Raw genomic sequence first — 22,679 nt, 5'->3', positions numbered from 1 at the left:
GGATGTTCTTACAGAGTCAGCACCAAAGAACCTGAATGATATAGCTGATATAGGACTCCATGCTGGGAAAAAAGTAGATGATTTCACCAAGTGTCTGCTCCTTGATAAGCCTTGGCATCCTACAGATGACTATTGCTACCCGTACTCAGTACACTCAAAAGGTGAGGGGAAAACTGTTAGACGGTATCTTTCTAAATCGCACATTGATAAATACCATTGGCTGGTATACTCTGATGTCAGTAAAGGTTTATTTTGTAAATACTGTGCTCTTTTTGCACAAGAAAAAGTAGGACACAACAAAGGTGTAAAAGTTAACAGACTTGTAACGGAGGCTCTTACAACTTTCAAAGACCTCACAGCAAAAGATGGCTACTTAGAAACGCACGAAAGAAGTAACTACCACCGAGCTTGTGTTGCATCAGGCAAGGATTTCCTCAGGACATACAAAGCTCCTGAAAAAGAAATTCTAAATCAAATTAGTTCTCAGCGACTACTTTTAGTTGAAGAAAATCGTGCCAGGCTACGCCCAATAATAGAGACGGTAATATTTATGGGGCGTCAAAATATATCTTTTAGAGGTCACAGGGACGATGGGGAACTGTGTTTAGATTCCGAATCAAGGTCTGTCACCAACGAAGGTAATTTTAGGGCATTGCTTAACTTTCTAATTCAGGCTGGGGATACAAAACTAAGGGAACATTTAGAGAATGCTTCTTCTCGTGCTACTTACATCAGTAAGACTACCCAAAATGTCATAATCAAGTACTGTGCAGAAGAAATTTCTAATGTGATTATTGAAAGAATCAAGAATGCTAAATACTCGTCAATCATTTTTGACGAAACAACAGACAGAGCACATGCCGAGCAAATGACGCTTATAGTTAGATATGTATATAACAGCACTGTAAGGGAAGATTTCCTATTCTTTGTAGATGCATTTAAATCATTGCAAAATCCACATGTAGATAATCAAGGTCCAGATGTAGTACGAAAAGAAGTAAGGTTAACAGGAAATGCTTTAGCCCGGATAGTTATTGACTACACAAAGGGCCTTGGTCTTGATCTCAACTACTGTGTTGGTGTTGGTACAGACGGATGTGCAGTTATGACTTCCGAGAAATGTGGTGCTGTGTCAGAACTTCTCCGGGTTGCTACGAATGCCAAGCATGTATCGTGCTACAATCATGCATTAAATAATTCTATCTCAAAATCATCAAAGATTCAGAGTGTAAGGAATGCTACAGCTGTTATGAAAAAAGTTATTGCTTTCTTCAGTCAGTCTGCTAAGAAAAATGCTGTCTTGAAAGCTCATGTAGGCTCCCAACTTATACGCTTGTGTGAAACTCGCTGGGTTGAAAGGCATGATGCTGTTATCCTTTTTTTTAATGCCTTGCCAAAAATTGTAGAAGCCTTGGCAGAAATCAGCGAGTGGTCCGAATCTGAGTCTGCAAAAAAAGCTGTGCTCTATGCCAACTCTGTATCCAGCACAGAATTCATTTTTTCATTAATTAGCTTGATTGATGTACTTAAGCATACTCTGCCACTTAGTCGTCACTTACAGTCACCTTCGCTTGATTTGAGAGGAGCCTCTGCTGCTGTACAGGATACACTGGCTACACTGCGTACACTGAGACATGATAGTGAGAAATGTTTTTCAGTAGTGCACAAAGATGCCACATGTACAGCTACTCAGCTAGGAGTTGACCTCACAATGCCACGCCTTGCTGCAAGACAAATGCACAGAGCAAACTACGACACCAACAGCACCGAGGAATTCTACAGGAAATCCATTTACATTCCACTGTTGGACAATGTTATAACTGACCTGGAGCAACGATTCTCACAGAAATCATTACAATGTTATGATTTGCGCCTTTTTTTGCCTATTTTCATATTGAAGGATGGTGACCGTGACTTCGAGTCAAGAATAGGAGCTCTTGTTGATTTTTACAGCCCTCTTCTTCAAGAAGGTGTCCGAGATGGCAGAACTGTTGCTACTGTTCTAGATGGTGAAATGTGTATTTGGAAGGAAAAGTGGAAGAGAGAGAGCAAACAAGGCCACCCATTTCCAGAAACTGTGCTTGATGTGATTGACTCTTGTGACATTGATTTATTTCCAACTATTCGACGCTTCTTGGAAATACTTCTCACTTTGCCTGTTAATGTTGCAAGTGCAGAGAGATCTTTCAGCAGCCTACAACTTGTTAAATCATGGCTACGAACGCGAATGACAGAGGAAAGGTTGAATGGCTTGTGTATGTTATTTGTTCATCGTGATATAAATGTTGACGTTGATAGAGTTCTATAATGTTTCTCTAAAGTGGGTAAACGAAGGATCGCTTTGGATTTTATTTTGTAATAGGCATGCATTTTGCCTAGAATGGTTACCAAACAGATTCCTAATCAGTATTCAATAAAATTGTTTTTTGTATTTATATTTATATTACTAGTAGTGACTCAGTGACTGAAAGTGATGTATTATGTACATATTAGATTGTTTAATGTGCTTTAAAATGTGTAAATGTACTATTCTGTAAAATTAACTTTTTTTACATAATGAAAATAACTTGTCATTGAAACTGAAACTAATAAAACATATTAATATAATGAATTTCTTGTATAATTATAAAATCTGTTGATTGGATGTTATGTGTAGTGTCTGTAGATTAAACATTTTTAGTATTTTTTTTACATATATTCTCTAGCTACTCAGAAATCCTAGAGTGCCCCCTCCGAGGTGACCTTCTGGATCCGCCACTGTAACCAAACATTGATGAAATGATTGATCCAGAAGAAAATGAAATATCAGATTCGGCCTGAGACTGAGCCGTAATAGGTTTTTGCAACCAAACCATTTAGATGATAAAAATATTATATTCTTTGAGGAATAATTATTTAAAAATTTGCTATCTTTTGTATGATAAAAACTACCTCTGCATACTTTTATGAATAAAATTGAATCATTTTTATTGAATTATCACTATTTTGTATGGATACAGAGAAGTGAAAAGAAATCTACAATTTAATTAATAAATTTACTTTTATTTGCATTCATTAATTCAAAATATATATTACTTTTGAAGTGTCGTGCGCGCCGTATTTATTTTTACAAGTACAAAAAAAATTCAGCCGCCGGGATATGATCTGTCAACCTATTGATTGGTATTCAGCGATGCTAACCGCAAAGCCACGAGGCCATATTGGAAACCATTGTTTCAGATGTTATAAATCAATAATATTCCACGCACGATATTTGTTTGAATATCTTTTAATTAGCATATTCTCTGTTGGACTCGAAATATTTACACGCTCGTAAGCTCATAACTATAATACGGTGTGTGATTTAGTTGATCAAATAATAACTCATGACAAATAATTACCAATGTCAAACTAAAGCGTGAAAAGTATCATACCAGCAATAAATATTTAGTTACACAGCTAAAACAATACCCATACAACACTGTTTAAATATACTTATTTACACTAGTAATTAAAATAATACATACTTGTAATAATGCCATTTGCATGCGAATATACTCCCGTGGCGCGGTGCACAACACTAACCTCGAACCCCGCTATGTTGTCGTCTGCCCCGCCCCCAAGCCGTGTGTGGCGATATGCGCAGGCGTGATCCAACCGGCGCGACCCGTCTATCCCTGCAGCATGGCGGGGTGAAACCTGAGCAGTACGCCGCCACGTGCCGCCCGAGTTCTCTGTACCGTCCGCAACATACCAGAGAGATGCCACGCATGCGTAAACAGGACACATCCGTAGTTGGACATCCGTAGTGGGACAATTTTTCGTGCGTGCGCCAGCGTTCATCGATTTATTAGACGTCACGTCAAAAATTGTTTATAATTCATCAAATTTGCCTTGTCCACATAATAGGCTACATATTATGTCACGACTACTTTGACTTATTAACCCTACACATTTAAAATCTCCAGCACACGTCACTATTCGATACCTTAAATAACACTGCACATTTTTTTGTATTAAAGTCTTCACTCACTTTATAACAATGTAAAGATTTAATCAGGGTACAATCTCCTGCAGAAACTATGGTCACAGGGGTGACTTGGACTTGGTGAGAGGCGAAAGCTCTAAGCGCTCGGCCACCGCGCGGCACACAAATTTTTTGTTTTGTACTTTTGTGTGTAATTGTTACGCTTGCGGTTTCTATGTTAGTTTCCTTACTCATTTTTGAACACATGCACCTGTGGCATTGCTGTCATAATTCAATGTTATACTATCCATCCTGTTAATGAGCGACACTATTTATCTTATGACAACTATTTATATTAAGTAGGTACTTAAGTGGAGAGATCCCTTTTGAAGGACTGTATCTAGGCGGAAAAAAAGTGAGAGGGTGTTTTAAATGAGGTGAACGGTGTGCCGCGCCGAAAATAAAAGTCAGGGAAAAGGGAAAACAGGAAATCCCTGAGAATACCAGCTTTCCGAAGCATCATCCCGGCATAATTTCCACATCCGAAATTCGGATGACCCCACTGAGAAACGAACTAGGTAACTTAAAATAACTGCATTTCTAAGAAAAGGACAACTTTTTATGTACATGAATACTTGTTCCATGTTTAGTAGAATTTTTTATCTATGCATAGCCGTTAAATAGGTTATTAAATTTGTGTGAACTTTCTAAAAAGAAATATTTTTATTTCAATGTTTACAAATCCTTAAGTTAACCTTTTAACTTTCTTATCTCTTTTATGTTTAAGGATGAGTTACTACCAGCAAGGGACAGAAACTTAAGACTACAAATTATAAAATTACAGTTAAGAGTTAAGTGTTAAATGTAATGGTTTAATGGTAATTAAAAACCGCCTCCTACCCCCCCCCTCCAAACACAAACTTTATCTTGTCACTTTATTACAAAGAGAATAATTAATAATCAAACTTATAATGTGTTGTACCGCCAGAATTTTTCTCATGATATATTGTTACTCACCTCAGTTCCACACTTATTACTGGTTCACTTCCGTTCGATGAAGTTTCAGCATGAGCACCTTCACACTGTCTTTTGGCTATTGAAAAATATGCTAAAACAGTTTTTTGTCTTATCATTGTCGATAAAATGAAATGCTAATGCACACGTAAGTAGTTTGACTCTACATCTACAACTCTCTGGTCTACTGCTCAACACATGTTTCTACACCACTACTTCTAACACCCAACACGACAGCAAAATAGCGAAATACTTAAGGTTATTCAAGGAATGTGCAAGTACACTCACAGACGATATGTATAGGTGTATGATACACGAGGAGGGAGGGAGCTAAGCTGCCTAATGACAGCCGACATTAGGTCTGGTAGCAAAGTGGAAGGGGCGTAGTCCTGCAGGTATACTCTATTTCAAATAACATCGGTACATTTTGACAGTTTAAAGTAGTCACTTTACTATTTGTTTTTGAATTTTATAATTTCGATGCTGGACATATTTCTTGCATATGAACCTTAGGCCTAATACATGGTTCCCGATTCGCTTGAAATTGCTAAGATTATTGATTTATTCAAATAGCATAACAGTAATGCGGAATAATATTATAAAATAAAAATATCACGGTCTAGAAAGTTGGGGGGGACAGTCCCCTCCGCCCAAAAAGTTCAGGGGGACACGTTCCCCCTGCCCCCCCCCCCCCCTCCGGTTCCAACGCCCCTGGGTGTGCGGCACTATACTGGACATTTCCATGTTGAACAAAGTCTCTGAAGCTAATACTAAAATACGTACATGAACTCCGTCTCTTTCTTAAGGCGTATATGACATTGTGTTGACTGTGCGTGTGATATGCAGTAATATACTGCCGACATGGCGGACGTCTCCACTAACATGCTCGTTTGCACGTAAAAGTCCCGTTTCCACGTGGCGAGGAGGCTGCCGGCCTCTGTAAGCTCCCGACCATTACTGACTCGTCTCTCCAGCGCCGGGCCAGAGGGAGACGCTAACTCCAGCCAAAAGTGCAGAGCGCGGTAAAACAGAAACTGTCAGTTTTACGACATAGTCGCAAATTAAGCAATTTTTATTTATGAGATAATTCTTTGAAAGCAGTTACAAGTTTTAGTTTGTCCCTGAAAAGAAATACATAAACCCTTTTGCCTAGTTCAGCGGAAGCGTCTTGCCACACCCGGCGGAGTGATATCGCCTACTTGGCCGGTAGCGGCGTTAACAAAGCCGAGCGCTAAGCGTAATGGACATGAGGCCAGCTGGCCAACAGGCAAGCCCTAATTAATTTAATGAAAGTAATGTATGTCAACGACAAGTTTTGCAGTTATTATATAACTTAGCCCAATCAAACATTATCCAGAAGCTTGGCCTATACCCCTGACATTGGATATGAAGGCCTCTTGGTGTGAAGATGCTAGGTTTATATGCTTATCATTGTTTTGTTTTTTTACTTGAACATATTGCAAACTTAGTAGTGACAAAGACCTAATGATTTTGAGACACTTGACCTATATATTTGTACTTGACACTCTAGTAATCATAATTTTGCCTAATATAGCCTCCATGGTAGGCATGATGATATGTTTGATATGTTTATTCAGTTGTGCAGTTATATTGTATAGAGTGCTTGGTTTTAGTAATGAATATTAATAAACTCGTAACAATTAATTTAAATAATGATTTTAAGCTTAAATACTTTCAGAACTGACAATGGGTCAAACCAAGGATGTAAATCAATTTAATAATTCAATATAGTAATAGGTAAATTTATTGATAATTTGTAAGTTAATAACAACAGAATGTCAAGATGGTGGAGAAAATGACCTCAGTGGCTTACTGGAATCTAGTAGATGGGTGAATTCAAGCCTGTTTGGGGAGATTTCATTATATTAATTAAGGGTGGTATTCCAAGACGTTTGATTGAGGTAGCGAATATGCACTGCCTTGTTGGGCAACTGCTGTACCCTAACTCTCGGATCATATTCCAAAACGTGTCCTAACTGAACCCCTGTAAGGTATCAGATCGGCAGCCGTTTTAATAAACGAGGACTTGTGCGAGGCTATAAACAGTTGTACTTCGTGGAATCCATCGTAATTTTAGCTTATTTTTTAAAACTATGGAATTATAATGTGAAATAAAATTTTTAATTTTGGTTTTACAAGAATAAACTATGAATTTGTGGCCGTATTTAAGTTTGCTATTTTTTAATATATTAGGGGGGGAATTGTAATCGTAAAAGTTCCGTTAAAGTTCATTAAAAAGGAAAATATATATACAGTTATGGATCAAATCGGCAACAGATAGGACACCAAAAATCAGTGCCCTAAAAATAAGGGACTGGCCGTGTCCTATCGTGCACTTGGAATATGGTTAGGGTACAGGTATTGCATATTCAACACCTAAACCCTTATATTTGTGTCTTGGAATACGGCCCTAAATAACAATTTTTTTAGCAAAAAAAGGTTCTGGCCCCCCAGCCAAGGATCGAACCGAGGATAGGAATCGATCGAATCAATTAATATATATATAAATAGGTATTCTAAAAATGATATTTGTAATTATTTCCTAATTTTTTGGTTGATATTTATACATTTTCAATATGACAGCCAAGTTGACCAACAATATGGCGAATGTTAGGACATTCTGGTGATTAAAACTACTACACTTAAATAAATATAAAATTAAACCAAGATGGTGGCAGGGCACTCTAGCAGACGATGGATGTTATTTGCGACACTAGTGTTTTTAGTAGTAAGTGTTAAAAACATAAGATATCGGCAGCACACATTGGTGCATGATGTGTACAATAAGCGACACTAGCACTTCTAGTAGCAAGTTTTATAAACCAAGATAGCATTTCGTATTCCAACAGGTAGGTTACTGCTTTTTTCCTTCATATTAAAAACATCACGAGGCAGTATGTGTTATTTTTGTATATACCTTATTTAATTATATAATACTGGTATAAGTATAGATGGAAGCGAGGTCTAAGGTGTAAGTTTCCCATGCCTGAGGTCCGAACTGTATGGTTGAAATTTCCTGGTTTCTAATTTATTTTGCATTAAAAATTAAATTAAAGATGTATATAAGGGTCGAACCAAAACTGGTAAGTATTTGGAACATCGAACTTATGTGCACTCTAGGAACAAACAGCAGAAACAAATATGGCAGACTTTACATCATCCAATATGGTAATCTCCAGCAGACAAAAACAGTACGATGGCCTCCAGCAGACGAAAACTTTACAGCAGCCTCTAGTGGACTAAAACAATAGGGCGATGTGATGTCATAATCTTATATGGCGCAAATTCTCGAAAGCAAAGTGGTGGAAGGTTCTAGAATACAAGATGGCGGCCGGGGTCAAGTTCATTCAAGATAGCTGCAGTTATGTCACTATCCAAGATGTCAGACACCCTGCGCTAGGCACCTGAACTACAACTACATATTGTACACTATTATTATATATTATACTTAATAATGTAATGGCATGTTGCTCTAACATGGTGTGGTTCCCGCACACAGAATTATATATGTATAATGATAGTCTAACCTACCTATTTATTTTACTGTTTACCGGATTGGTTGGAGAGGATTATTGACCATGATTTGCGCGATCCCTCGATATTGGCGCTATGTTGCATGTTCCGGTATCGATTCATCGCATTAAATAAGCAGAAAGAACATCAATATTTTGTAAATATATTCAAATATTATCCAATAGCTCTGCTGAAAGAAAAATAGTATGTAAAACTATCTTTATACAGTTGTATATTTCTTACCTTTGTTTTAATTTTACTCTATATTATTATTTTTTTTCCTTCGTATTTCATGCATTTTCAAAACCACACACTATTATTGATTTTATTGCCTTTTTTATGGTCAATGTAATTGTGATAATTTTTAAAAGGGTTTATGTGTGCATTTGTAGTCTTTTTTTGTATATCACTTTGGTAACATCCACATCCAAACACACCATACACTATCATATTATTTAGGGGTAGGTAACTGTGGTTGAGTGATCAGACTACACGCCTCCCACCACCTGATTCGATTCCCAACGAGGTAGAATATCGAATTTTCGCAAGCAGTTACATGGCCGTATGCCATGGGTTCTCTCGAGGTACTCCCATTGTCTCCACCTATTAATTCAGTCAATGCATAATCCTCATTTCATCGCCCCTCATTTCCTCTATTGCTTATAGCATATTTTCAAATAAAAGTATATATACATTCACTTTTTTTGGCCTGTCACAACAATATCGTGTACCAGCTGATTTTAATTTTAATTTTTCGCAACATCCATTTCAATTTAAAGAAAATGCAGTACCATTGCTATTATTTTCCACATAAATCACCTCGACTATATTATGTATGTTCATAATATGTAGTAATAAATGTGTTTCAAAATAGTGTGCACAGTGTTTCATAATTAAACTCAACTTATTAGACATATATTTAAAATGTTTTATTTTATTTTTGTTTCTCATCGCTCATACATAAATCTATTACATAGTAAATAATATATGGATAATGTGAAACTATTTACACTAGCTGTCTAAAACGGGTATTTATATACATACATATAAAAACCAAAGCATTCATGAACTTTAGCTTACACAATGAATAAATAATATTAATGTACGAAAAATATATGTTTTTTTTTTTGGTATTTTATCAGTCATAATTATGAAACATAGTCATTAAACACTTATGTCAACTCTCTGAAAAGAAGATATCATCGACCTCGATCTAAATCAACAAACAATTAATAGTGTTTTTTTAAATATATATTTTTTAAACAATTTTAAAAGAATGATGATCAGTAAAAAAGTTTAAAAACTGACTAGAACATGAACTTGAAGCACATGACCCACATGGCAGGAGTGAATGTGGAATGAACTGAAGCAAGGCGCAGGGCCGCGCGGCTGGCGGGGGCTCACACGGCCTCGTCGCTCAGCAGGCGAGGCAGCAGCACGTGGTTCTGCTTGGGGCTGCCGCAGCACTTGGGAGACCGCCTCGCCGGCAGGATGACGTCCTCGCCGTGGTCGTCGAAGGCCAGCTCCGTCTCCAGGATGCGCAGGGAGTCGCTGCCCTTCTTGTGCATGCGCGGGGAGCGGTGCGCGGCGCGCGGGGACCGGGGTAGGCGCGGCGCCCTCTTGCCCATCTCCTTCTCGATCCAGCGCAGCATGGTGAGCACTGCGTCGGGCCCCGCCAGCCGGAAGTTGGCGGCCGTGCGCACCACCGGCGACGAGTCGACGCGGAAGGTGCAGGCGATGCCCTGCAGCGCCATCATGGCGCCCTCGTTGCCGGCGTACACGACGCGCACGCGCTCCGACCAGTCGGCGCCGAACGTGGTGCGCAGGATGTGCAGGCAGGCGCGGCCCTGGTCCCAGCGGACCGGCGGCCGGGTCTCCAGCGCCATGTGCGACTGGTGCGGCTCGAAGCCCGCCTCGTCGAACAGCTGGCGGGCGCGCCGCACGATGGCCTCGCGCCGGTCGGGCGGCGTCTCGCGGTAGTGGAAGGTCAGCACCACGCCCTTCTGCTCCACCCACGCGCCGTCGCGGCCCACCTCGCGCGCCAGCACCTGCGCCAGCTCCTTCAGCTTCTCCGAGTACTCGAACGGCACCGGGTGCACGAAGCGCGTGCCGTCCGGGTGCAGGATCTCGATGCCGTGGCTGCCCGCGTACGTCACGTTCTCGATGGCCGCCATCTTCTTGACGTTCTCCAGGCCGCGGCCCGAGATGATGGCCACGCTCACGTCGTGCATGCTGGACAGGCGCTCGAGCACGCGCCGCGTCTCCGCCGGCATGATGGCGAGGTCCGGGTGCGAGGTGAGGTGCGCCAGCGTGCCGTCGTAGTCCAGGATCAGGCTCAGCTTGCACTCGTCGTCGATGTGGCTGCTGAGGTACAGGTCGAAGTCGTCGAGCGTGAGGCTCATCTGGTTGGAGAGCGGGTCGTCGTCGTCGGGCGACTCGATGGCGCCCATGGTGGCGAGGAACGAGTTCATCCAGCAGTTCACGTCCATGAGCTTCTCGCGCTGGCGCAGGTGCTTCATGCGCAGCTGCCGCTCGTCCAGGGGCATCTGCAGCGCGCGGTGCAGCGTGTTGGCCACCTCGTTCAGCTCGTAGGGGTTGATGAGCAGCGCCTCGTGCATCATGCCGCCGGCGCCGGCGAACGGCGAGAGCACCAGCACGCCCGGCTCGCCGATCTGGCACGCCACGTACTCCTTGGCCACGAGGTTCATGCCGTCGCGCAGGGGCGTCACCAGCGCCACGGCCGAGTCGCGGTAGAAGGCGGCGAGCTGCTGCTGGCTCACGTTGCCGTAGATGTAGCGGATGGGCGACCAGTTGGGCCGCGAGAAGCGGCCGTTGACGCGCCCCACCAGCTGGTCCATGTCCTCCTTGAGCTGCTGGTACTCGCGCACGTCGGTGCGCGACGGCACGCAGATCTGCAGCAGGGTGAGCTTCTCCACGTACTCCGGGTGTCGCTCCAGCAGCCGCTCGAAGGCCAGCACGCGGTGCACCAGGCCTGCGCACGACACGACACGACACGCCTCTGTACCCTCACACTCCTCCACTACCTCCACTGCCTCCTCACACTACTCCTTACACTCCTCCACTACCTCCTCACACTCTTCCACTACCTCCACTACCTCCTCACACTACTCCTCACACTCCTCCACTACCTCCTCCACTACCTCCTCCACTACCTCCTCACACTCTTCCACTACCTCCACTACCTCCTCACACTACTCCTCACACTCCTCCACTACCTCCTCCACTACCTCCTCACACTCTTCCACTACCTCCACTACCTCCTCACACTACTCCTCACACTCCTCCACTACCTCCTCCACTACCTCCTCACACTCTTCCACTACCTCCACTACCTCCTCACACTACTCCTCACACTCCTCCACTACCTCCTCCACTACCTCCTCACACTCTTCCACTACCTCCACTACCTCCTCACACTACTCCTCACACTCCTCCACTACCTCCTCCACTACCTCCTCACACTCTTCCACTACCTCCACTACCTCCTCACACTACTCCTCACACTCCTCCACTACCTCCTCCACTACCTCCTCACACTCTTCCACTACCTCCACTACCTCCTCACACTACTCCTCACACTCCTCCACTACCTCCTCCACTACCTCCTCACACTCTTCCACTACCTCCACTACCTCCTCACACTCCTCCACTACCTCCTCCACTACCTCCTCACACTCTTCCACTACCTCCACTACCTCCTCACACTCCTCCACTACCTCCTCCACTACCTCCTCACACTCTTCCACTACCTCCACTACCTCCTCACACTACTCCTCACACTCCTCCACTACCTCCTCCACTACCTCCTCACACTCTTCCACTACCTCCACTACCTCCTCACACTCCTCCACTACCTCCTCCACTACCTCCTCACACTCTTCCACTACCTCCTCCACTACCTCCTCACACTCAACAGCTCAACACAGAGGCTACATGCACACGGCCAACCCTAAAGTCTGCACCACACGAACTCAAGCTAGACTTACGTTAACAGGCTGTCAAGTATCTACTTTTAGGGTCCAACATTTGCCAACAGAACCGCCAAAACCCGTGACATGGTGAACGAAGTTGAGAGACAGTTATTGGAAGTATCATTTGCCACTTTGTTATGTGCGTTATTCAATACAGCGTTTAAGTGGTCAGATCACTCGCATCTCACACGAAGCCGGGACACGGGTTCTATTCCCCAAGTGTGCAGATCAAGTAATAGATGCAGAGAAGAAACAGTGAAATTGACGCATTTATTATCGAATTTCTTCATATTTGTATCATCTGTTTTCGACTGAAGAGACACTAGTGTATTTCGACGTGAACGGTGGTTATTTATAAGTGTACTGATAAAAATAAGATTTCATTACATTTTTTAAAACTTAATTACGACCATTTACTAAAAAACAGGCAAAAACAGATGATTACGCTTTGTTGGCATGCGAATAACAGGATATAAAACGTGGCTCATAAAGCGGCTTCAATTTAGACATCTAATGCTCCGTGTTTTTGTACTTCCCTGATATCTGGTAAAGCTCGGTCATCCATTCGTTCATGCTTCAGCGGTACAAATATTGTAGGGATTCTGTTGTGGAACAGTTTTTAAATGAATCTTGCAATTGTAAAGATTTATTAAACACGATTTTATTGACATACACCATCGCTGGTTACACTGGATGTCACAGAGAAACCTTAATAACGGACACAGAAATATGAGTACACAAACACACAGAACACAAGCCAAAATCAGCTAATGACACATGTTAAATTCATAAACAGTTGCTGGCTGTGTTATCCAAGGTTGTTGTTTGGAACTACCGTTATTTTTGCAACTGTGTCGTCGTTGTCAACTCACCAAGTCCATCTGTGTTGTGATATTTTTGTGATTAATTAAATCCACGGAATTCTCTGTGCTGTACATATACTTAACTTTTGCATCAGCTGATTTTGGCTTGTGTTAGTTGTGTCTGTGTATTCATACTTTTTGTCTGTCCTTGAGGTTTCTCTATGACGTACCTACAGTGTAAACCAGCAATGGTCTGAGGTATCTCAAACATTTCCATTTTTTTTCTCTCGATTTTGAAATTGAGTCACAGTGCTGAACGGAATTTTTAACTTGTTATTATGATTTTGCATTTTTAAAATTTTTGAACATGAATAAATTTAAATCACAATAATATTCGTTATATAATCGAACAGCTTTTCAGTTTTTTTTTAAGTTATAGAAACATAATTTCATTTTTTACGCATAAAATATTTTCGATTACGGCATTCATATTATTATTATTTTAGTTATTTAACTTTTTTTAAAAACCTATTTAATCGGGCATGAGCTCTTCGCCATTTTGAGGAATCCGTTGAGACGGAAACGGATGTCGTTTTCGTTAGGCACGAATTTTAATGGCCGATCGCATGCAACGTCCTGTATGCAAAGTATCCGATGGAAACTTGGTCAAACAGCACACGGCTGCGTTAGTGTGAGGTTTTCCGGTGACGTCACGGCCATCCAACTTCATGCGACACAGCGCGCTGGGAGCTGCCGGGCTCCCGAGTTTAACTAGGCCACTTTGCAATTTCAGCGCACTTGCACGCCTTCTAATGCTCACCGACTTGACACTACACATCACGCCAGTTAGCCCCGCCGACGACAGGCTCACCTAAATTTCCTCAGCATCACACAACCTACCAGCGCGCACACACAGGCCCGTGTGACCAAACTTATCCGACAAGACACGCGCCTCCGCCCGTTGATCCAAAGTGATTCTACGAAAAGTGCGGGGTGCATCTTGGGCGAGTCATAGAAACCTACTACTGGCTCGCTGTAGGAAAGGTTTTGATGGAGATTAAAAACTGACGAAAACTAGCTTCTACTGCGCAACTTAGGCCCCCCCCCTCCCCCAAATTCCTTCTTTGCGATAGAGAGGGGAGTGACGGAAATTCTCTGTCTCGCTAAGAAGGAGGGAGGGGGGGAACCAAAGCTGCGCAGTAGAAGCTAGTTTTCGTCAGGTTTTTAATCTCCATCAAAACCTTTCCTACAGCGAGCCAGTAGTAGGTTCCTGGACTTGCACACACACACACTAGATGCCCCGGTTGGCGAGACAGGGTGGATTGGGGGGGGGGGGGGGGGGGGGGGGCTCACCCTTGGTGTAGTCGAGCCGGTCCACTCCCAGGACGATCTTCTCCTGGTCGGAGATCTTGAGGAACTTGGGCGTGGTCTCGGCCAGCTCCTGGAAGCGGTCGAAGGGGATGCCGATGGGCAGCGCCTTCACGTGCACCGTGCGGCCGGCGATCTCCACCAGCATCTTGCTGCGGTCCACGCGGCAGCCCAGCCGCCGCGAGCAGCAGTCGATGAAGTTGAGGCAGTAGTCCTCCACGTGGAAGCCCACCATGTCGCAGGCTGGAAGGCAGGCCCGCTCACGTGACTACCCTTCGGGACACGGGTCCTGTTCCCCAAGTGTGCAAGATCGAGTAGTAGAGGGAAGCCTGCGATTCACGCCGAGTATTCCACGTGCCCGAACATTACCGAATAGGTACTTGCCATCGGGTGTCTTCGGAATTCTTTTGTTTAGGTGAAAAAAAAGTCTGTTTTAAATGCCGGACATAAACAAATAACAGTAGGAAGTTTCGTAACAATAATACAAACTAAGCCATTAAAACTAAGACTAATATTTGAGTAAATATACGAACATTCTTATCTTTTACATTCGTCTTGCGATTTCATCGAATTAAAATGCGATGTAATTAACTTAAAATTTATTTGTTGTTTGGATATTGGTGTGCAAGAAATAGGTAAAAAAAAAAAAATCCGTGAGTTCCTACGGTTCATCCTTTGTCCCGGTTTGTTATGCCAGGTCAGTTACATTATAAAAACTTTAAAACACGGCAAAATAAAAAAAATGCGTTTTTTCACCTAAACAAAAGAATTCCGAAGTCACCCGAAGGCAGGTATTCGGTAATGTTCGGGCATGTCGAATACTCGGCGTGAATCGTAGGCTTCCCAGTAATAGATGCCTAGGTACGCAGAGAAGAAACTGTGAAATTTACGCATTTATCTTCGAATTTCTTCTAATTTGTATCATCTGTTTTCGACTGCAGAGACACTAGTGTATCTCGACGTGAACGATGTTTATTTATGAGTGTACTGATAAAAATAAGATTTCATTACATTTTTTTAAAACTTGATTACGACCATTTACTAAAAAACAGGCAAAAACAAATTTTTACTCTTTGTTGGCATGCGAGTAACAGGAAATAAAACAGTGGCTCATAAAGAGGCTTCAATCTAGACGTCTAGTGTTCTCTCTGTGTGCGCACTTCCCTGATCTTGAAAATTCGTTCATGCTACAGCGGTTCAAAAATTGTAGGGATACTATTACTGAGGGATCTTCGGGCTATGTTGAACGAAGGGTCGTAGGGATACCACGAGTGAAAAACAGATACTATAAACATGGGATCGTAAGGACGGATTACTATTTTCACTTCTACCTCGTCCCTCACCGCACTGCCACGCCCAAAAACAACTTCGGAAATGGCGTCTGACCACGCCTAGTTTTTTTTTCCCAGTGTTATTGCTCTTAAAACTACTTTTTTCAAATAAATCCTATCAAATTTTAGAACAAAAACTGAAACGCCTGGCATCTGTGCAAAACGCACACTTTTTTTTTTTTTTTTTTAAGTTTTAAGTTTTACCGTTGATTAGAAGTTTTCTTTTAAGTACCTTCAATGGCGTGTACCTCACACAACAATCACAGCCCCTGACAACAAGCAGCTCCTGAATACTTAAGTGTTTAGCGTATTGCATAAGTACCAAGCGCAGCAGTTTTTTTTTTCGTTCTAAATTTTATGATGGAATTTCTCGATAGAATTTCTCGAAAGATGTAAGTTTAGGAGCAATTACACTGGGCAACCTTTTCTATCATTTTTTACACGAGTAATAATAATTCACATTCGAAAAACCACATTAGTCTTTCACGTCACAGAAAAAAATGCATGGAAATATATGTTGTACGTCAGCAACAAGTTTTGCATTTATTGTATAACTTTGTCAAATTAAATATTTGCCAGATGCTTCGCGTTCCATCGTGAATACTTGGCCTTTTATTTGCATTAAAAATAGTTGTTGAGCTTCAACTTCAAAGGCGTATATCAGCCTTGGGGAGCGAAGCACTAGACATAAGTCGTGTACAAGTTTTCAACATAATTATTCATGTTGAACGTGCAGCCAAAGTTTGTCGAATTCAGACTCTCTCTCTCTCTCTCTCTCTCTCTATATATATATATATATATATATATATATATATATATAATTTAGCTCCCAATGTTACTTTTTTAACGTTTTTGGATCATAAAAGTAAAAAAAAATGGATTACAATAATTAATATTTCAAGGTTGGAATTTAATGCTCCTGGCTATACAATGAAAGTTTTCTTTCTTTTTTTTCTTCAAGAAAATTCCTTTAATTACTTTGCCTCTCAAATATTCTCACAATTAAGAGTATATCGACATCTAAGTAAAATTAAATACATTTTCCTTACAAAAATTTAAACATTCTTTTTAGTATCCAGTGCCATCGCTTTAAACTTATATGTGCGGCAGTTATTTATGCAACAAGTATGCCATATTTATAAATTATATGTGTTGAGAGATGGAGAAAGAGGGAGAGAGAGAAGGAGAGAGAGAAATCTAAGCCACTCAAAAGTCTAAGAGTTAAGCCGTGTTTAAAATTTTGTACAAAATAATTATCTGGCGCGGAGACTACAACCACCCCCCCCCCCCCCCCAAAAAAAAAGAAAGAATAATTATGAATAAATGGACTTGCGCACTTTTTTTTCACAGGTTACATTATCAAAGTACTTAGTTTGACAGCTGAATATTTTCTCACAATATCTGAGAAAAGAAACCCTTCAAGGCTAGGTCAGTACTTTAGCAAGTAAACTATTCTACTTTATTTAGCAGTTTAATTTATGTTCACATGAATCTGCCACCACGGTGCACTCGTTCGTGGTAAAGATTTTACCCTTTTTTTCCTTGATATCCAAAGGGGTTCTAGAAAGCCTTATACATATTTGAACTGTGGCCCTCGCATTCTTAAGTATTAAACTGTTAAAATTACCACAAATCAGCTCTGAAACTTCTCCACTTTTGAATCTGCGTAAAGCAGTACAACAAATTATTAGTGAAATTCCACTGATTCGCAGTAGTTTTACCAGTTTAATTTTTGTAGTGCAAGGTAAAAATAAATATCTTGAAAAATAACTCAATCCCACAAGTTATCTCTGGTGTACGGTAACATCAAGCCAACTCGCCTCTCAAACGTGCCCACGACATCAAGACTATACGAACCGAAATAGAAAATGATTTATTATTGTTAGCTATTATTCGCTTGGCAGTCGATAAACAAACTTAATGAGTCTACGCAAGATACTTAAGTACGTCACGGTACACAATGAAGTTATGACTATGTTATGTCATAGGTATTTTTTTCTAACTGTTTGATGTTCTAAGTTCAAGGCTCGATTAATACAGGCAGATAACATTCACGTATGGTTAAACAAAAATATGTTTGCTCGGGCGTCTTGTCGGATGCATGAAACGGGATAATGTTAAATGTAATTAACTCACGGCGACGGTGTATAATGTAGAAGTATAGCATGTCTCATCCTTAAATTGCAGAGTGCATTTTAATGTCCAATGCACAATTCCTGCCATTAGCGGTGTCCATGTTTCGGCGTGCTCTGTTGCCAGATGTACGCCATAGTGCACAAAAGTTTTAGAAAACTTTATAATGTGACGAAAATTCATCAAAAAATATATCCGAACAAGTTAATTTTTTAAAGGGAAATTTTGGATGAGAATTTTGGAAATACAATTTTTTTTTATCAAGAGCATCATCTGATAATATTCAACGTAACCGAAAGTCTCGCCATCTTGGTTTCAACAGTTTTCAATTTTTTTAAAAACCATTAATTTAACTAGGTAATATAAAGTTTGGCTCCGTTTGAGCACAGCATAAAATTCAACGGAAAGCCTTGTTATTTATCGTGACCGACTGATGAAAATAATTTTTCCTGTGAAATAATAATTGGTGTTTATTTTAGCATGGCAACTGTAATAATAGTGTTAATCGACAATATGTTATGGTACTCCCAAACTTAGTTAATAGTAAAAATGTAAAATATATTAAAACTTATAATGAACAATCCGCCGCTTTTCATCACTGGGGCGAAGCCCCTCAGCGCGGGGGAGGTACAAGCCTTTTGAGGGGCTCTTGTCCTCCCTTTTGGTCCTCATACAGTTGCGTGAGGGTTAGAGAGGGAAAAGCCCCCTCCTCATCTCGTCTGTCAGTGGTCTTTCTGAGCTTGCAGCGCAAACCCAGCGGATAACTTGGAGGGAAAGAGTGTCGCCACTCCCTCCCTTGGCACCCTTTTGATTTACACGCCCTCCCACTCACAGTGGGAGAGAGTGTAGGCAGGCGTCCCCACCTGCACAATGGTGTGCAATTAAGATTTTCATTGTTAACGAGCCGGGTAGTAACAATCTGGCAACAGAGCTGTACTGCAAGCTGTGTGCGAGACCACGATCACTCAGATACTTTGCCTCGGCGACCTCCGTAGCGTAGTCGGATGCACACCGGCTTACGGTGCGAAGGGTCCTGGGTTCGAGTCCCGGGTAAGGCATGGGTGTTAATTTACATACAGAGAATTGATTGCTGACGATATGATATGATTTCTGATAAGGACAAATTACCCTCTGGCTGTTGGTTCAACTCCGTAGGCCACCCTAATTCAATAAAAAAAAAAAAAAAAGGTACTTTGCCTCGGCGTGTCTCGGCACCTTAGTGAAGCTCGCGGTGGCCTGCGAACTAACTGCGCTAGTAGTAGGTGTCCCCTTCATTAACATTGTGTTTGATGGGAGCTTCGTATATACTATGACATTATTCCTCATTCCGTTTCATTTTTTGAATTTTTTTTCCAGATTAATATGTTGTCATTCTTTTGGGTGCTGGGTAAATGCCTAAACTGCATCAATGCCTTAACATGTTTCCGCATTTATGTCAGTTAATTTGAAGTGGTGAGAGAGAATGCCTCGCTCTTGTATTGCGCCTGACTGTAATGAATGTTAGGGCTTAAAATAGTCACTTTTTTTTCGTTTTAATACCTACCCGGTTAAAAGATTTTATTTTGTCGTTTTTATACCTACCTGGTTAAAAGAAAAAAAATGTTTTCGTTTTTATACCTAACCGGTTAAAATAATTTTTTTGTCGTTTTTATACCCACCCGGTTAAGAAAAAAAATGGCAAGCTGAAATACCGGGAAAAATAAAGAGTAGATATCTTACTTATAAAAAATAAGAATTGCTGACTTCAAAATCATATTTGAAATATAGACACTTGTTTGATGATTAAAACGTATTTATAGCAAACGAATATTCTTGATTTTAAATTCGCAATTAACATTTCAAGCAATCTTTTTGATGGCAGATCCCGGTTTGTTTGTGTTCTGTATTCTCAACACTCCAACTTTTAGCTGACAATTGCAGCAAAGTTACAAGTTATTGCTGTGCATTTAACCCCTAAAAAAGCTCCAAAATAAATTAAAATGCTAAATTGTAACCAAAGTTTAAAAACCAAACATACTTTCAAAAAAAATTCCCACTCTTATACGAAACTACCATCAAACGCAATGTTAATGATGGGTTCAACTACTACTAGCGCCGTTAGTTCGCGGACCGCCCGTGAGCTTCACTAAGTGGACGGAGAACGAAGGCAACTTGCCAGACCTCATTACATGACAACAGCAAACGGGCGCGATGCGTAAAGGTGGGTTAACGATTGAAGATTGAAAATTAAGAATTAAGACTTAGTCGTGTACTTACCATATGACTCTATGTAAACTAGTGGAATGCTTTATGATTGTCGTGTGTGAATTTTGACGGGTCGTGTGCGAACCATACGATGACTTAAGACTTAACAGAAATGGTTATATTTTATATTTTTCGTTAAGACTTAAGGGAACCGACCAATCACAACAAACCGGAACCTTTCAGCCGGAAGTTGGTTGGTTGATACTGGACCGAGCGAGGCAGTATTTTTTGGTTAGAATTCGTATATTTGTAATTACGAATTAATTTAGACATGAGTGAACATTCTTATGAAACAGAATTTGACATTTAAGTAGAAGATGATCTAACGATGGAAGAAAAACAGATATCCCATTTGTCAATAACCTATTTCAAACCTGCTTCTCCATTTCGAACAATAGCCGACCATGTGTTTTGTGCTGTGATTGGTTGGAATTAACGACTTCTATGTCGATCATAAACTGGAAAATGTAGTTTTGACTTAATCGTGTGCTCGATGTTAAGTTATAATTCTTAAGGAAATCAATCGTAAACCCATCTTAAGAGGGAACTTGGAGGGGAATGGTGGAGGGGAAGGGGGTTTCTCCAGCCTCGCTCACCCAGCATGCCTTGCAGGATCTCGTCGTCCCACGGGAACAGCCGCATGATGTCCCATGACGGGAAGGGAATGTGCAGGAAGAAGGACAGCTTGGCTCGCAGCTTCTCCTCCTCCAGCACCTGCGCACCGAGGACACACAGTTGACGTGTGCTGTGCGTGTACAGCGAGCGGTAAAGGCGCTCGTCATTAGAGGGTCAAGCTTAAAATAACTTTCGCTAGGTTTTACGTTAGTTTAAATTTTAGACACGCAAAAAATTTCTCAATAAGTTGTTCTAACTTGGGAAAGTCGGCAAGCTTGACCGCGTGCAACAATGACCCGGAAGAAATGCTAATATCATTAAAATCATAGGCGTGCGCACGGTAGGTGCCACAGGTGCCTTGAACCACCATGAGGGTTAACGCTATTTTATTTTTTACAAGTAGAAATAATACACACTTACAAAAAACCGTATTATTTCCAAAAAAATATGTTTCCAATCGTGTCGAGTTACAGATATGTGCTCATAACACTATCAGTATATCAATTATCAATCGAACCAACTATACACACGGAAACAAGCCAGGTGCAATTTATTACTTGTGTTGTACACGCGGGCCGCGGCGACGAAACTTCTGAAATGTAAATACTTCTCCTAGTTGTCCTCGAATTACATGGAATGCGCGCTCGGTGTCCACTGTTCACTCCACTCGGCAGGCGCACGGAATAATAGCCGCCGTCCGCCAGGTAGCACTACTGTGTAGTGTTTACTCTTACTGTTTACTCATCAGTTTACTGTTCTAATGAGTACCTACACGAGTACAGCCTGTGTTTGTTACGTGGATCACTCATTAATTAATTATTTTATTTTCACTAGTTGACAGATGTTATGGTTCGTTAATTGCTGTATATATCTGTCTGTATGATGTATAAATGGGTGATTAAAATTAAAAAGCCGGGTCCCGAAAAGGATTACTCAATGACTTATATGACAAAACATTTTTGTTGTATTCCAAAAGTTAAAACTTTTGCCCACTCTTATTTGTGTATTTTTATTATTTTAATATTTTACATATTTGATGTATGTTACAAAAACTCCCTTGATTTGTTGATTTTAAAACTTAACATTTGAGAATGTTTTTTCTAGCATTTATTTGGCGTCTTCAGAAAACATGTAAGTACGGTTTTTCAAAGCCACCAGCATGAATTCCGTGCAAACAATTTGTGCAATTTACTTTATGGCTCAACAAAGCTTAAAACTGTAAATAGTTTAGTAGTTTTCCTGGCGATAAAAACGTTCAAAGCCATAATTTGTCATAAAAAATGTTAAAATTTTTACATCTGCATATTTAATGTTTTTGTTCGGAAACACCTTAAATAGCACCATTTTGCGTTTTCAAATCAAAATTTTTCCGGGGGAGAGCCCCCGGACCCCACGCTTTAGGCTCGGGTCCGTGAATGATAGAGCTGTTGTGTAATCTGGCACCACCACTACTGAAGTCCTGCGCACGCATATGATTAAAACGTATCTTTGATAAACAAAGTTACATTAAATTCCTAAAGGCTACTTTTTTTGGAATTTTTTTCTCAACACCACGTGCTACACACCTACTCACTCACTGATGTATATAAATTCTAATTCACTGCTAGATGAGCTAGAAAGTTGAACAATAACCCGACGAATACATTATAAAAATAAATAACTAATATTTGAAATTTGTAACATCCAAAAATATATTTTA

The 22,679-nt window shown here is 40.9% G+C and overlaps 1 protein-coding gene across 3 annotated transcripts in view; it reads right to left on the bottom strand.

The window, feature by feature from the left end:
* Positions 1 to 9,401: 9,401 nt before the first annotated feature.
* Positions 9,402 to 22,679, bottom strand: part of LOC134542860 (uncharacterized) — a 51,839-nt gene continuing 38,561 nt past the window's right edge. For all 3 annotated transcript variants that reach the window (XM_063387428.1, XM_063387431.1, XM_063387429.1), the window contains 3 exons: positions 20,962 to 21,079; positions 14,643 to 14,900; positions 9,402 to 11,486 (listed from right to left, as the gene is read on the bottom strand). In XM_063387428.1, the coding sequence (XP_063243498.1) occupies positions 9,895 to 11,486; positions 14,643 to 14,900; positions 20,962 to 21,079 (1,968 nt within the window). In that variant the 3' untranslated portion in view covers positions 9,402 to 9,894. The remainder of the gene's footprint in view (positions 11,487 to 14,642; positions 14,901 to 20,961; positions 21,080 to 22,679) is intronic.

This window comes from Bacillus rossius (assembly GCF_032445375.1).
Source record: "Bacillus rossius redtenbacheri isolate Brsri chromosome 9 unlocalized genomic scaffold, Brsri_v3 Brsri_v3_scf9_2, whole genome shotgun sequence".
NCBI classification, from domain to species: Eukaryota; Metazoa; Arthropoda; class Insecta; order Phasmatodea; family Bacillidae; genus Bacillus; species Bacillus rossius.
This window is presented reverse-complemented; position numbering and strand designations above follow the sequence as displayed.